This window comes from Macadamia integrifolia, chromosome 4 (assembly GCF_013358625.1).
Source record: "Macadamia integrifolia cultivar HAES 741 chromosome 4, SCU_Mint_v3, whole genome shotgun sequence".
NCBI classification, from domain to species: Eukaryota; Viridiplantae; Streptophyta; class Magnoliopsida; order Proteales; family Proteaceae; genus Macadamia; species Macadamia integrifolia.
Genome location: NC_056560.1, coordinates 1642437 through 1658884, shown reverse-complemented (window position 1 = coordinate 1658884; position 16448 = coordinate 1642437). Strand labels below are relative to the sequence as shown.

At 39.6% G+C, this 16448-nt stretch overlaps 3 protein-coding genes across 8 annotated transcripts in view; 1 reads left to right on the top strand and 2 right to left on the bottom strand.

Annotated features, from left to right (window-relative positions):
• Positions 1-1070: 1070 nt before the first annotated feature.
• LOC122077502 (heavy metal-associated isoprenylated plant protein 36-like) lies at positions 1071-2799 on the bottom strand. 3 transcript variants are annotated; one of them, XM_042643455.1, is made up of 3 exons: positions 2645-2799; positions 2417-2527; positions 1071-2240 (listed from the first exon to the last, which is right to left on the bottom strand). In XM_042643455.1, the coding sequence occupies exons 1-3, from the start codon at positions 2667-2669 to the stop codon at positions 1414-1416; spliced, it is 963 nt and encodes a 320-aa protein (XP_042499389.1). In that variant the 5' UTR covers positions 2670-2799; the 3' UTR covers positions 1071-1413. The 3 variants fall into 3 exon arrangements, with proteins under 3 accessions (XP_042499389.1, XP_042499390.1, XP_042499388.1); XM_042643456.1 differs by having other exon boundaries at positions 2657-2799; XM_042643454.1 differs by having other exon boundaries at positions 2417-2799.
• A 7863-nt stretch (positions 2800-10662) lies between these two features.
• LOC122077567 (glyceraldehyde-3-phosphate dehydrogenase GAPA1, chloroplastic-like) lies at positions 10663-13272 on the top strand. Of its 3 annotated transcripts, XM_042643534.1 has the most exons (3): positions 10663-11071; positions 11177-11388; positions 11772-13272. In XM_042643534.1, the coding sequence occupies exon 3, from the start codon at positions 11802-11804 to the stop codon at positions 12735-12737; it is 936 nt and encodes a 311-aa protein (XP_042499468.1). In that variant the 5' UTR covers positions 10663-11071; positions 11177-11388; positions 11772-11801; the 3' UTR covers positions 12738-13272. The 3 variants fall into 3 exon arrangements, with proteins under 3 accessions (XP_042499468.1, XP_042499467.1, XP_042499469.1); XM_042643533.1 differs by having other exon boundaries at positions 10663-11388; XM_042643535.1 differs by lacking the exons at positions 10663-11071; positions 11177-11388 and adding an exon at positions 11445-11492.
• Positions 13273-13571: 299 nt separating this feature from the next.
• LOC122077568 (OVARIAN TUMOR DOMAIN-containing deubiquitinating enzyme 12) overlaps positions 13572-16448 on the bottom strand; it is an 11751-nt gene continuing 8874 nt past the window's right edge. For both annotated transcript variants that reach the window (XM_042643536.1, XM_042643537.1), the window contains exons 6-10: positions 15602-15675; positions 15411-15459; positions 14115-14199; positions 13865-13921; positions 13572-13780 (exon numbers count right to left, since the gene is read on the bottom strand). In XM_042643536.1, the coding sequence (XP_042499470.1) occupies positions 13731-13780; positions 13865-13921; positions 14115-14199; positions 15411-15459; positions 15602-15675 (315 nt within the window). In that variant the 3' untranslated portion in view covers positions 13572-13730. The remainder of the gene's footprint in view (positions 13781-13864; positions 13922-14114; positions 14200-15410; positions 15460-15601; positions 15676-16448) is intronic.

The window sequence follows — 16448 nt, the reverse complement described above, 5'->3', positions numbered from 1 at the left end:
TCATGGGAAAAAAGAATTAGGTTACGGTTGGGGACGGGTGAGATTACTACTGGAAAAACACATCAACCCAATGCTTACTTGTCTGAAGGTTCTCACAAATTGAACTTAAGGGTGACAGCTCTCCCTATCACATCCCGGTAACAAAGAGAGTATGGCAGAGAAATTAAAAAGAAATAAGAAATAATAATAAGTGAAATATAATAAAGAGACGAAAGAGAGTCTTGGACTAAGACTCCAGGGATACTCCTCTTTTTTGTTTTTTTTGCTGCAAGAGACTCCAGGGAGACGACCAAAATGAAAAATCTACTATTAATGGATAGAACACCCTTAAGAGTGCATTCCCACTCTGGTAGTCTCTCCTTTCTGGCTGGGGCTGAACCCCTTTGCCGGTTATCTGGCCTCTGCAAAAACAACGCATTCCTTTCATTGTGTTGTGTTGTGTTGTGTTGTGTGTACTGTGAAGGTTCCTTCTTTTTTTTTTTTTTTGGGAGGGGCGTGGGGTGAAAAAAAATTGTCTGTAATTTCGATCTCGTACAATTCCGTGAAATATCATCTTCAGGGGGTGACACGTGTATTGATACCAATGCAATGGTCCAGATCTGATATAAATGTCTCTTCACTGATTTAGTATTTTATTAGTTGTACCATATCTAGACCATTGTGTTGGTATCAATACACGTGTCACCCCCTGAAGGTGGTATTGCACGGAATTGTACGAGATCGGAATTGTAGACGATTTCAACCCGTGTGGGGTGGGGTGGTTTTGTGGGGTTAAGAGTATATGAGAGCACATGTATAGATATCCATAGACCTCTATGTCGTAGAATTATATTTGATTCAAGCATATGCATATATTTGTTAGTTTGTTTTGGGGTAGATGCTTGAATCCACAACTAACGTACAATTTCATAGTATCTATGAGCCGACATGTAGGGTTGGTAATGAGTCATGCCAATTACAAGCTTCCGTTTATTATTAATGAATAAATGGATGGTGTTCATGTCAAGCCACAATGGCGTAGCATATAGTTAATAATTCAGGTGATATGAGTTGGTAAACTAGAATTAATATTAGAAATTACACATCCTTAAAACCGAATCTCTCTACAGGTTAAGATTGTCCATACATGTGCCATAAGCAAATGTAAGGAGACCACGGAAAGCAGCTGTGGCCTTTTGCCCCAACAAAGTCCTTTTTATTTTCTCCAACCATAATCTTATAATCTCATATGGGATTGGTGTTAGGTTGGAAGAAATTGTTGGAAATTGCTACCAATGGCCAATGGTGAAGGGCAGAAGCAGAACTAGAAAGCCGACCACTTTCTCCCACTCTTTCAAGTAAATCATCAAAATGATATGCAAAAAATTTTAGGAAGAGGAAGAGGTAAATTTCTTCTCTTAATGCATCTCAAATTCACATGACATGGCATCCAACTGTATTGTCATCACTGAAATAGTCTCCAACCAAGAACATGGGCACTGGAGCAGCTGGTGGATAACAGGGTGACAGCGATTGGTGCAAGAAGTGATCAGTGGGGACATAGTTATATTGATGAGGCAGCGCATAGTTAGAAGAGTCGGAGTAGGAACCCGTCATCGGCATCATATAATAGGGCGCAACGGCCTGTAGGGGAATGGCACAAGGCTCCACCATGTAGCAATGCCCCGTAGTAGCGATATTACTACTATTTGTTGCAGTACTTGTTGCAGAAGAGGTGATGTTGCTGGTGTCATACACCATGCTTGGATATATGGTGGCTGCTGGGGTGTAACTCATCACCACTTGGGTTGGAGGTGGAGGAGGTCCAGGAGGGGCACTGTAGTTGCTGTTGGTTTCTACTGGTTTTTGGTTGCAGTCTTCCCACTTTGTGTTAGTGTTTGCACTACTCCCACTACTGCTGCTCTCTTTCCTCTGCTTATTATCTGTGCTGCCTCCTCCTTGGTGATCCTGCTCCCGCCCAGAAACAGATTTCTTTCCACCACCACACCCATCTCCAATTCCATTTGCTTTTCCTTTTTCTTTTCCAGTACTTGTGAATAATCCTGCTGACTCCCCATACGCCTTTCCTTGATCTCCCACCTGTGCTGGATTGTTGGTGTTCTCTTTCTCACTGCTGCAGGGCCATATTTCCACCTGCTTTCCGTTCTTCATTAGCTTCTTGATGAGGATTTGAGGATCGATGTTTCCAAGCACCACCGTCACTTTTGGTTCCGTTGAGTCAATTTCCGTCTTCAATACACCTGCTCATACAATATATGGTCAACCCTTCATTTGTATAGCAGGTATCTGCAAATGTCCATTCTTAATTATTAATAGAATCTTAATTAGGAGGAAAATTCTAAATAAATCTACAATACAACATCCACCCCTAAATAATTATGTATTTTTTTCCCCGATTCTCTTAGTCATTCCTTACCCTCAATGCTCTGCAACACCTTCTTCACTTTCCTCTTACAACCTTCGCAGCAGTTGACGGACACCTTCAATTCAACCCTCTGTAAGAACAAACCCAACGCAACTCCTGTCTCTGTACTTTCAGTCCAACAAGATAAATAGTAGTAAAGCATTTCTTTGAAGAAAAAGTACACAGAGGGGGATAACAATAACAAATAAATGAGATTTGGGCAATGAAGAATATGGGCACCTTCAAGTCTACCTCCTTTTGCCATTGACTCCTGTCCTCCTGGGTCTTGGGTTTCTTACGAGGAGAATAAAGAGTTGTTGGTGAAGACACCAAGCAGAAGAAAGAAACAGAACACAGAGTACATGAAGGAGAGGGAGAAAGGGGAAGCTGTTGGATGCAAGTACCTGACTGGGGGGGGGGGGGGTGGTCTTTTGAGTTACTATATGGTAACCAACTATCCAAGTTTCTCAAAGAGGCTGCAGCCAAGAGAAAGTTAGGAAGTGGCAAAGCAGGAGAGAGAGAGAGAGAGAGAGAGAGAGAGAGAGAGAGAGTCAAGTCAAAACTCAAAAAAGTTCAGTTTGTGTGAGTTTTAAACTAAGGCCAGAACTAATAAGCAATGATTGATAGTCGACCCAAGTGTCCAACCTTTCCTTTCCTTTTTCTTTTCTTTTTGGTTCCAAATTCCAACTCAAAAAAAGCATAATTCCAAGTTCCAACAGCTTTCTCTACAAGCTAAAATGTGCACCTTCGACCTACTTTTATTGATGTTCCTAAATATGCTCTGCGGATGTTCGACGCCGTTGATTATTCCACCACTTTAACCTCATTTACCTGGATATTTTGTTCTTAACATTTTATTATTTATTATTTTATAGGGCTTAAGCTGAGGCTTCACATAAAATGATAAGTAGGCAAAAGGCTAAAACCCTCTGGAAGTTTCTGTTTGCCCATTAATACGACATAAATCATAAGCAGCTCCCCTCCCCTCCTCCTCCTTGCTTTGGGAAATCACATAATATTGATGAAACTACTCTTTACTATTAAACGGATGGTCACAACTTTCTGAATATAATGTGGTCTCTTTTGCATGATTCGGTTTGAATAGCTTTAGCCTACTTACATCTTCATTGCCTGGTTTTTCCAGATTTTTTTTTTCTTTAATTTTTGGTCAAGGTTTTTCTAGCCTTCTAGTGCTATCTTAAAATCAATCGTGGAATTTTGCACCATAAAAAAAAGGTCAGGCTGAGAATGAGATATCTTAGTCTAGGCCTAGGCTTGCCCTATTTTGCTATTTTATAGAAAAAATCTGAATTATTTTTTAACATAAATATTATATATAATATATTAAATAAATGATGTATACGTATGAAAAATTATTATAGCATCTATGCATATATTTACATATGTATACACACACACACATATATATATATATATATATGTAGAGGGAAGGGCAGGATACGATTCAACCCTAGGCATCATCAGGCTTGGAAAATCCCAACTCTGACCCAAGACTAACCCTCAATATATCCCTCATACACAATCTCTAGCTCAGGTTCTCTCTCAAACCCGTAAAGAACAAGCGCCGGGGCAAATTAGTTCCCATTTGAAGTCGAGAAAATTGGTGTTAGTATTTTATAAAGGCGGCGGCCCAGCATTATTAGCGGCAGGTTCAGGGTGGATTTGTTCCTGTTTTGCTAGATAGGTAGTAGCTACCATTGCCCAAGAAGCAAAGAATGTTCAAGTTTAATCGTGTAGTACGATCACTGGGAAATAGGGAATAATGGAGAATAGAGAATAGTAAATAATAAGGAATAAGGCAACCAATGAATCGTTAAATGAAGCAAGTAGTCACAGACTCACGCTACCTAGTTTATAAACCTTTAAATGATATCCGTCGGAAACTAATCTTACCTTCTAAATTAAAACTATGCCTACCATTGACCATTCAGTGACTCAAAATAAAAGAAGAGAAGAGACCAAAATATATATATATATATATATATATCTTTTACTAAGCACACATATAATAAAGGATTACACAACAATAGCAACACCAGCCAGAATCATCATTATAAATACTATATAAATCACACATCACAACATAAAGGGACTGTTGGAACCTTCGACCGACAACATCGGGCTACCCCACAGCTTCCCATTACCATCCTTTGCCCCAAGTTTGCCATCAATAGTCATTGATGCCATCCGATCTACCGCCCTACAAACCTCGGTAATATCAACCCATGACATTTCCCATCCTGCGAAGTTAGCTAGACAGAACCCTTTCTGTCAACTCAACAATGCTAGTAATGTGACCATACAATATGTCTTCCCGCCATTGCATCAACATCACCACAACCTACTATAGGAGAAGGGCCTTTGAGGCTCAGGCCATGTAAAAGACAACTGCTGGAACCACAAGACAAATTTACCCTCTCCAATATATGTGATCTTATAGCTGAAACCGATGACCCCTCAGAAACCATCGACCTTATAATGGAGAGATTCAAAGGGAGGGCTGATCCTGCTGATGGTGGCAAACTGGTCAGTGAACTGGAACATTATGGACAAATCAATGATGAAGAGTTACCACAGGAGAGAGAGCCGGAGGATTCCACAAAGAACCGAGTAAGTATTATCCAAAATTTCCATCCATTTTCAATTTATTTATCCTGCTTTGTCTGTGTTTATCTTAGTCTAGTATTATCATGGTATAACCTTGAGAAGAAGTATCGGAAAAGACAATTCTTCCCAAAGTATCTTCTACTCTCCACATACTTCTTCAGTTAATGTTTCATGTTTCCTGTTTCATGTATGCAAGCTTTCTCTTTCAATTATGATCCAATAATTCTCTAAATATTTCAATTTGTTCATAAAAATTTTTCCTTACCGATTTGATTCCCTTGTTCATAATCCTTTGTGTATGTGCTTACTAATTGCTTCACTATGCATATATTAATTTGGAATATTAGAGGGCTAAACTCGGTTACTACTAGAGGCTGTCTTCTCTCACATGTTAGATCTGTGAACCCTGATATAATTTTTTTGTGTGAAACCAAAATAGATGATCACAGCAAGTTCAAATTACACCACTCCCTCAAGAACTATGATGCATCCAATTTTATGAACAGCACTGGGAAAAATGGGAAGAAGGGAGGTCTTGGGCTTTTTGTGAAATCAACCTTATCCCCAAATGCTATCTTCACTGATACAGGTTTTTTCACTATTATTCTTGACCCATCCTCGAAGATGCCTTTTAAATGGGCTCTTGTGTGTCTGTATGCCCCCCCCCCCCAACTGACCCTTAGAATGGAGTTTTGGTCTACTTTAAGTGAACACATAAGTAATCTCAACCTCCCTTTTGTCATTTTGGGAGACTTCAATGAGATCACGTCATAAGACCAAAAATTTGGGGGTAATCCTTTCAAACCTACCACATCAATAAGCTTGTTAGAAAACCTCATCTCTAACAACAACCTCCATATCATTAGGACCAATGGTAACCCGTACACCTGGTCAAACAAACAAAAACCTCCAAATCTTATAAAGGAATGTCTTGACAAGGTGTATGCCAATCTAGAATGGATCACCTTATGCCCACACTCTTCACTTTCCAAACTGGCTTCAGTCTGTTCAGACCACAACTCAATCATTTTCCGCACTTGTGGACCATCACCCAAATCTAAAAAGTTGTTCCATTACCAGCATGCGTGGATGGCACACCCAGAGTTTTTCTCCTTCTGTTTTGAAAAATGGAGAGCACTAGATGGTGACTCTCTCACCTAGAAGCTTGCGTCTCTAAGTAGAATTTTATCAAGATAGAATTGGGATACTTTTGGTCACATAGATAATATTAAATATAATTATTTATCTTAGTTTCTTTTGTTGAAAAATAATACTCTGACAGATCCTTCTGAAGTGCTTCCTAAAATGGGCTGGATCCAAGAGAATGTAAAGTGGGTTTTGGAGGCAGAGGAAATATTTTGGCACCAGAAATCTAGACACTTGTATATTTTGGATGGTGACAGAAACACAAAATACTACCATTCCATAACCAAGGTTAATCTTCACAAGAGGAAAATTGACTTTATCATTAATAATTGGGAAAAACTATCAACCCCGGAAACAGAATTTGCATCCTTTCTCTCTAATCTATTCACCATCACCAATCCTTTGGACCCATCCTCCATTGAGTGCCTCTTTCCTCATGTGGAGTCCATTCATACCTCCTTACTCTCTTGAGCTCCCACACACACGGAAATCAGGAATATTGTCTTCTCCATCAGACCTTTCAAAGCTCTAGGGCCTGATGATTTTCAAGCAATATTTTTCCAAAAGTGTTGGGATTTTCTAGGTGAGGATATTTGCAAGTTCGTGACCAATTTCTTCCAATTTCCCATTCTTCCAGCTTCCACTAATCACACATTTATCTGCTTGATTGCAAAAAAGGACAATGCACACACAGTGGGGGAATTTAGACCAATCACCCTCCGTAATGTTACCTACAAGATCAGGTTTAAACTGCTTTTGAATCAAATTATATCCCCATATCAAGCAGCCTTTGTACCTGGAAGACAAATTTCTGATAATATTATTATCGCTCGAGAAATATTCCATTTCTTGAAAAGGAAACAGGGAAAATCAGGATTTGTGGCAATTAAATTGGACATGGCGAAAACCTATGACAAGGTTGAATGGGGGTTTATTCTAGCCATCTTTCGGTTTCTGGGATTTGAAGATAAATGGTGCGACATGATTCAAAACATCATTAGCATTGTTTCTTTTTCCATAAAAATCAATGGCTCAGGCTTTAATCACTTTACGGCCTCCAGAGGAATCTGACAAGAATGCCCTCCAAGCTCTTTTCTTTTTATTATTGTAATGGAAGCACTTCTAGATTGTTGGCTACACACAAGAATCTTAATCTATTCAAAGGAATCAAAGTTGCCAGGTACACTCCTGAAATCACCCACCTTTTCTTTGCAGATGACAACTTTATTTTCTGTAGAGTTAATCATGATGACTTGGCCACTATTAGATGTATTTTGGAGCTATTTTCTGACCTTTCTGGTCTCACCATCAATTTTTCAAAAATTGGACTGGCATTTAGTTCAAACATTGATGACCATACCAAAACCCATTTAAGTAATATCATTGCGATAAAGGAAATGGACAATCAATCAATTTACCTGAGGACCAACCTTTTCTATCAAATAGCTAACACCCTATCTTTCTCCAAACTCTTGGAAAGAGTTAGAGGTAAACTCAGCACATGGAAATCCAATATGTTGTCCTTTGCTGGGAGAAGTGTCATACTTTAATCCACGTTGGCATCAATCCCCTCGTACCCCATGAGTTGCTTTGTCCTCCCTAAAACTATTTGCAAAAAATTGGACTCCATTTATTTACACTTTTGGAATGGAGACCAAATCAATAAGAAAAAATGCCATGTCATTGGATGGAAAACAATTTGCCAACCCAAATCAAGGGGTGGACTTGGAGTTAGAAATTCTGAAACCCATAATTTGTCTCTCCTGCTAAAGCTTGGATGGAGACTGCTAACAAATGAAAACTGCCTTTGGGCAAAGACCTTAAAGGCTAGGTACTTCCACAACAAATCCCTTTTTGATCCCAAAACAGTTAAGGCCTGAGGATCCTTTTGCTGGAATAGCATATGCAAGACCATACCTTGGCTGAAAAAATTGTTATCAGGAAAATTGGTAATGGAGTCAACACTGCATTCTGGGATGACCCGTAGGTCCAAAAGGATAACCACACCATCGATCTGGTAAATTTTAAAAATATTAGTTAGTGTATTACTAAGGTTAGTGGTACAACGATTAATATGCAGTGGAACATTTCAGTACTTAACTCGATAATGCCATCACACATTATTAAGATATCACTCAGATCACGCTGTCTCAACAAAATGATCAATAGTGGTGCCTGTTATCAAAAGAGGGGTATTTTAAGACCAATCTGGTGGCAAAACACATCATGGAGAACTCAATGAATACTCATATTAGGTGTCCCAAAGATGCAACTGCATCACACCATGTGCAAAATGGGGGCAGTTTTTCTGGAAAATCAAAATCCATCCCAAATTCAAACTTTTCTTATGGAGAACCATTAATAATGGTTTACCCATAAGGGATATAATAACCAGATGGGTGGAAATGGATCCCACTTGTGTCAATTGCAATAACAATAGGGAAACTTTGTCCCATGTTCTGTTTGAGTGTGAATTTGCTAAGCGGGTCTAAGCGGCCGGCCCACTAGGTTTCAAACCTTAGTCCATTCCATTCTTGGATGTGAACAAAATAATAATGTACTGCTTCAATTCTGGTCTCATCCCTACAAAAGACCGAGAATGGTTCTTGTCTATCTTCATGATAACCAGTTATTTTATTTGGAAACACAGGAATCAACGTGTTTTCAGTGACCAAAACTCGGACTTGCACCACACAATCAAACAAATTGATTATTGGATATCTTTTGGGATAAACAATTTGGAAAACATACCACAATCAGATAGCACACAATCAGAAGTGACACTAACACCACACACAAAATTAAACGCGCTAATCATAATCGCAGTCAAGGACACAAGGGGAACAAATTCAGCATAGCCTATTTGCATCATTTCTGATGGACAGTACATACTAATAGAGTCAAATTTCTGCGTGACAGGAAAGGTTGGTGAAGCAGAGGCAATAGAGCTATTTTGAGGTCTAACCAAGGCACGAGAATGGCAAGTGAAGATAGATCAAGTGTGGAGCGATGTTGAGAAGATTGAATGGCTGCTACAAAACAATCATAACCCTATGCTTGATTTCTGGCCCAGAACCCTAATATTAGTATGTACAGAATTAGACAATCATCCTACTTACCTAGAATTTTGCTTAATAGATAATGCTAAGTACATGGGGGACTTAAAAACTTTAGCTAAGGAGGTACTACTGAAGAAGCAATATCAGTCTACTATAATATGTAATAGTCCTAATTTCCTGATGGACTCTTACATTAGTAATCAAGTAATATCTCTCTTTTCATTTCATCCAAAATAAATAAATAAATAAATAAAGGGCTCTTTACCAAACAAAAAAAGCACAACACAACATGAAGGGCTAATGCTACTGGAGGAAGGGTCGTGTAATGCTGACAGCCATAAGTTTTGAAGTTGGATCCGCTGCTCCTTGCGATGGCAAGAAGTGAGATAGATGTTGGATGCACACATGTTCATGTGAACAATGGATCCAAACTTGTCACTTTTTTTATTTTTATTTTGTTGAGAGGGAGGAGGGGGGGTGGTTAGTGCGTGCGTGACTACACTGGCATGAGGGACTGAGGGAGAGGCTGGTATCTAGTGACAAGTGCAACTTGAAAACCAAAAGATCAAAGATTGACCACCCATTTCTTCTGCAACCAACACTACACGTGGGCCTCAGTTGGGTTTACCTACACATAGGAAGTACCTAAGTATTTGAACCAACCCCACTGCACGTCTCCAGCAGCATAAGCAGGCCCAAGCCCAAGTTTTTTCTCTTTTAAGAAAACCAAAGGCCTAAGCGAGTGGTTGTTATCGCTGTTAGTTAAAACGGGAACGACAAAAAAGCACAAACGTACGGTACGGATTTTAAACAGATAAAAATGATGAATGGTACAATCAAAAAAATAAGAAATGACAAATGGACGAATATGAACGGTACGAGTATTAAACATGTAGTTTTCAAAAAAACGAAACAAAAAAAACGATAGTATACTCATGCAATTTGAGAGATTATTACATGTATATATGCATCTAATGTTCCAAAAGCTCTAAGAATCCCAAGATAAAATAGCCCAATGGGCTACAAGAAAATAAGATGTTACTAGCTTTAGTTTCTCCTTACTCAATGGGCTATAAGAAGAGATTTTTTTACTATAGATAGTATGGAAGTTAAAAACCAAAAACCAAGTACCATATTGTCTTCACTCTTCACTTTTACTAATAGTTTTTTTTTTTAATTAATTTTTTTATAAAATTCCTATTTTACCCTTAAAAAATGGATACGCATTTAAAATGACCGTTTAAAACGTGTTTAAAACAGATTCTTTTGCCATTTTCATTTTTTTTCGTATTGTATAATAACATACAGGAAAACGCGTTTTAAACAACAAAAAAACGCAACCACGTTTTAAACACGTTTTAACTAACAGTGGTTGTTATTCTTCCTTTGAGAGAGAGAGAGAGAGAGAGAGAGAGAGAAGGGGTGCTTCTCTTTGTGAAGTGGGAGGTAACTGGGTCGATGAGATAGATGGGCTACGGGGCTAGCTATGGGGATCGAGGAGGGTGGTGAGTGGGGACAAAGCAAGCAAGCATAACCACAGCCATTTGCTCATCCAGAGGCTAATCCATAATCTCATCCTCATTTTTTTTTATCCTGTCATTTCCCGGTTTCCCCCCTTCACCCCTGCCTTTTTTTTTTTCTTTTTTGGATGATTCATCCCTGCCTTGCTTGGATTGTAAACCCGCATTTCCCTCCCTCTCTCGCTGCAAAGCTAAAAATCTCTATACCACCACCACCACCACCCTGCAGCAGCCCAAAGCCATTGTAATTGCCACTTGCTCACGGCCATCACATGGCTTCGGCTACTATCTCGGTAGCCAATCCTTCCATCCAGGTCCTCTTCTTCTATTCTCTATATTGTTGCTTCACTTACTATTACATCTAGTAGTACTCTTAACTGGGTTTCTAAACTAAAGCTTCTTCCTGAAATTTATTTTAGTTTCCAAGTATACCAATGGATGGGTGGTGACACTATTATATCGTCCGTACTCCAGATGAGTGGTTCTGATCAGTGGTGAGTTTTGACATTTATAGGGGAATAGTAAGGGATTCTCGATATTCTCCGGCCTCCGCAACTCCTCTGCAACTCTGCCCTTCCCTAGAAAGACCACTGATGACTTGTTTTCTGTCATCGCCTTCCAGACCGCTGCGGTGCGATTTCTTCTCCTCCATCATAATCTTTCATCATCATCATCATCTTCTTCTGCAAATTGGAAAATGGAAAATGAAGGGGGCGGCGGAAAGAAAAAATAAAGGTTCGTTAAGTCTCTGCAGTAGACAGCCGCTGCTAGTAAATAGGGATGAGCATGAGCACCCCCATTGACGGATGGAATGCCCTCTTCCGACCCACATGATCGAATCCGTTGGTTTTAGTAGAATCTTAATAAAAGCCAAACCTTGGACAAATTTGAGCTTTTCTGCTAGTTACTAATTATTTATTCCTGATCAGTTGACGTGGTGGCGTATGTGGTGTGTGTTAACAACTTTATTGGTTGTTGTTGTTGTTGATGATGATTACTCACCCTATTGAGTAGGTTGGTGGAAATGGTAACAAGAGAGGAGTAATGGTGGAGGCAAAGCTGAAGGTAGCAATCAATGGATTCGGAAGGATAGGGAGGAACTTCCTAAGGTGTTGGCACGGCAGGAAGGATTCCCTTCTCGACGTTATCGCCATCAACGACACTGGCGGTGTGAAGCAAGCCTCCCACCTCCTCAAGTATGACTCCACATTAGGCATATTCGAAGCCGACGTCAAACCTGTCGGTGACGACGACATCTCCGTCGATGGCAAGATCATCAAGGTGGTGTCGGACCGTAACCCGGTGAACCTACCATGGAAGGATCTTGGGATCGATCTGGTGATCGAAGGGACCGGGTGTTCGTGGACAGGGACGGTGAACGCCGACGCCTACAACCCGAACGAGCCCATCATCAGCAACGCATCCTGCACCACCAACTGCCTTGCACCTTTCGTCAAGGTGCTGGACCAGAAGTTCGGCATCATTAAGGGCACCATGACCACCACCCACTCCTACACGGGAGACCAGAGGCTCCTCGACGCCAGCCACCGTGACTTGCTCCGTGCCCGTGCAGCCGCCCTCAACATCGTGCCCACCTCCACTGGGGCTGCCAAGGCCGTCGCCCTGGTTCTCCCTACCCTCAAGGGCAAGCTCAACGGAATCGCGCTGCGTGTGCCCACCCCGAAGGTGTCAGTGGTGGACCTGGTGGTACAGGTCTCCAAGAAAACCTTCGCGGAAGAGGTGAACGCGGGCTTCAGGGACAGTGCCGAGAAGGAGTTGAAGGGCATCCTCTCCGTGTGCGACGAGCCCCTGATGTCGGTTGACTTCAGGTGCTCGGATGTGTCCTCCACTGTGGACTTTTCACTCACCATGGTCATGGGCGACGACATGGTGAAGGTCATCGCTTGGTACGATAATGAATGGGGTTACTCCCAGAGGGTCATCGATTTGGCCGACATTGTCGCCAACAACTGGAAGTAAGTGCTAGTGACTACTCACTTACAGTTACAGCACAAGTGTCTTTCTTTCTGAACGAACCTCCCCACGGATGAGGATACGGAGTCCATGAGTCCTCTCTCCTCTCTCCTCTCTCCTCCTCCTCCTCCTCCTCAAGTACTCCTCACTCATCCATTTTCCGTCTCCCTCGCTTCTCTCCCCAGCTCAATCTAAAGTCTAAACAAAGAACAGATCATGATAGTAAATGCTTCGGTACTTTTCCTTGTCCTTCCCCATAAAATTCCCTTTTGAAAGGAAAAAATGGAGACACTGAGTCTGATGCTCTACCTTTCTCCTTTCGTTTTTTTATTTTTTATTCTTAATTTAGAGCAAGATTTTTTTTTTCCCAGCATTATACTGAAAATATTAAGGCAATTTCTTCACTTCTCTACTTTTCTGTCTCATCTCCGATTCCAACGCCCCACCCCCATCCCTCCTTTCTCGTTTTAGATCATTATTATTTTGTAATCTCATTTAATTTTTTTTAAAGATCTTTCTTCACTTCACCAAAAAGGATAAATTATAGGAAAATGAATTTTATTTAACACCATCCATGATAAATTATTACCATTCAAACCAACAAATGACTTGATGGGGAATGGAGAATGGAGAATGGTTCACCAATTGACCATACAATATATAAAAGGGATAGTTTTCCAACTGAGAGCAGCCCCTGCACCACAGGACACAGTCTCAGGGCCGCTCTAAGATAGAAAACCCTTGTCTTATACAAAAATATATAAATGGATATTTTTAATGAGAAACATCAACAACTATTTTCCCAAAACGGGGGAAAACCAATTAACATGAGACACGTCCTCAACAAGAAAATAAGCTGATTTATACACACAAAGAATATGCTCAAATTACAGGATAAATTAAATAAATGATAAATGAAAAAAAAAAAAAATGTGCAGCTATACAGTGCAAGCCCAACCTCTAATTGCAATGCAACATGGACACCATTAATCCCAACCCCTAGAACAACCAATGTTTCTTCCTTGGCTTACGCTGAATGGGAGCAGCACCTGTAGAACAGACGATTTTTTCAGACTTCCCCAATGCAACAACTCATTCCAACGCAATATATGAGGATTCAACTTAAAACTGACCTCGAATTTCATACAGTGAATTATAATGTATTTCAGACCAGAAACTTAACCACAGCCCTGCATCAGTAAAATGATATCAGCATTATTCAGAATTAAATCCAGTTCTAAATGTAAATATGACAAGCATATGTCCAAGTAAACAAACGTTTTTAGCTACAAAAGAAAAACAAAGCAGGTATAGAAAGGGGAGGGGGTAAAAATTCCAAATACATCAAAGCTGTTTAAATGTTAATAGAATATTCAGTCTTACCTCGCTGAGGAGCTTGGTATTGGGGCATAATTTCAATAAAACAGGTATCTCTAAATGAAGTTAGGAGACATATCTTCGCTGCAAACTTCAGACAAACAAATGGCATTCAAACAGATGCCAATGTTAAATAAAATGCAGGCATACATGACACCATGACATGACTAGCAGTAGAACCATCAGAACAATTAAGACAAAAAATAAAATAAAATCCAGTCCATAAAAATGAAACATGTCAATTAAGATTACAAAAGATCATGTCTCAAATGTCAAAGAGTTTCTGGATTATATATCCATGATAGAACTGAAAGGAAGAATTCACTGAAGAAATGATTTAGACATCTATCCACATGGACAACATTCAGTTCTTGCACAGAAACAATAGCATGTTTTTTGCCAAATTGTATCTCCAGCACTCAGAACAGTTTCTACTGCAAAGAATGTCACTGTTGAATCATGAACAGGATAAAGCCACGTAGGGGAAAAGCTAAGTGGATGATGCAGCAGCCCTTAAGTGCTCAAGAAGTCTAAAAACCCATTTGAAGGCCAAAGGCCCGTTCAAGGCTTTCAATTCTTGATCCACACAAGGGACCACAATGGGGATAGAGCATTCAAATTCTGCGTCATTATATTTATTATAAGGCTTATGGTAGCATGATCATGTGGGGACTATTTTGGCACTTAAGAGATATTTTAATTAGTTAACTTGTTCAATAAGCTCTAGTCAAAATGTCCAAATGCATTCCATGATACAGTACCCCACCCCACCCCACCCCACCCAACCCAACCCAACCCAACCCAACCCAACCCAACCCAAAAAAAATTCCTAATAAGTTTTTACATGTATTAATACAGCCACATGATTGAATCAGTAAAGAGAATATTCTTCTAACTCAAATCTACAGGGTGATTTAAGGCTTCAATTTAGTGGTCTGATCACGTGGGCTTATTGTAGTGTTAAAGAGTTCAATTTTATTTGGTTGATTTTATTTAGGGTCTTAGTTTAAGAAGTCCAAGTTTATATTCCTTACAGGAGTTCCCCCCCCCCCCCAAAGAAATATTTATATATATGAATATAACCTCATGACTGACCTGGTTCAAAAAATAAATAAAATCAACTGCCCAAGTGAAGCCCTAAGAGGTGCCAGATAACTACCTATTCGATCCCTGTTTTATTAACATAATAGGGAATATGATGACTAAAAATACCATCCTACATAACATATCCCATAATGTCCCAAAGTACAACTTTAACAATGACAACATGGCAATAAAGTCATATCAAAATGCTGACTGTACCTTATCAGCTGCTGCTTGTAAGGTAAGATGGTCTCCCCATTCACCAGATCTGCAGAACAGAGGCAATTAGTCCTGAAGGCGGAATTCTTGTTCATCATCACATAATGAAGTTGCAACTGCTGAATCATGTAACAAATGCAACCAAGGATGCACAGCCTTGCATTAAATCGGTGAAAGCAATCAAGTCTTACTTGGCCATTTTCTTGTAATAGCACTTGTACTTCATGGGGACGTAGCCTTCATACAAAGAACGGTTGTGTTTAAGCTGGAAAAGGAAAAAACTTGACAAGTGATTAAGCTATAAAAATTGCAATTTCAATAACTTCACTGGAAATTTCTATTTAAAGGGGTAACAAAATAAATATTAGACTCCATTTGAATAGTTGCAGTTAAAAACAACTAGCAATTTAGGACAAGTGGCCAATGATAGGGTTTAATTTATATTTTTTAAGTAATTTCAATCCTCCAAATATGAGAACATAGAGACTATTTTACTAAAACATTGGACATCTTAAACATTTTGCCAATAAAAATGAGGGAAAACATGAATTTTCCTATGTTAAACTTGACAAAATTAAACACCTTGGACACAAAATAACACAAGGTCCCAATCAGAATGTCTGTCTGCCTAAACACCATCACTGTTCATTATTTTTATTTAACTTTCAAAATCATCATCATTTTATAATTCTTTTATCCAATTGATTATAATATTGTTGTAATACATCACCATAATAGATCAATATAGATGCATACATAGTGCCCAAAGTTGTATCTTAATTAATTTATTTTTAAGCGTTTATTTTAACTAAACTACAACTCCCAGTGAAACAATCATATGTGAAATACACATGCATATGTATTACATTAGTTATTTATATGTTTTAGTGGGCGAACCTGTGGCACTGTTGGTCACAGGTTCAAAACTTGGAAACAGCCTCTTCTGTGAAGCAGGGGGTAAGGCTGCGTACACATTTGCCCCTCCCAGACCTTGCAGTAGCAGGAGCCTCGTGCACTGGGTTGCTCTTTTTTTTTTTT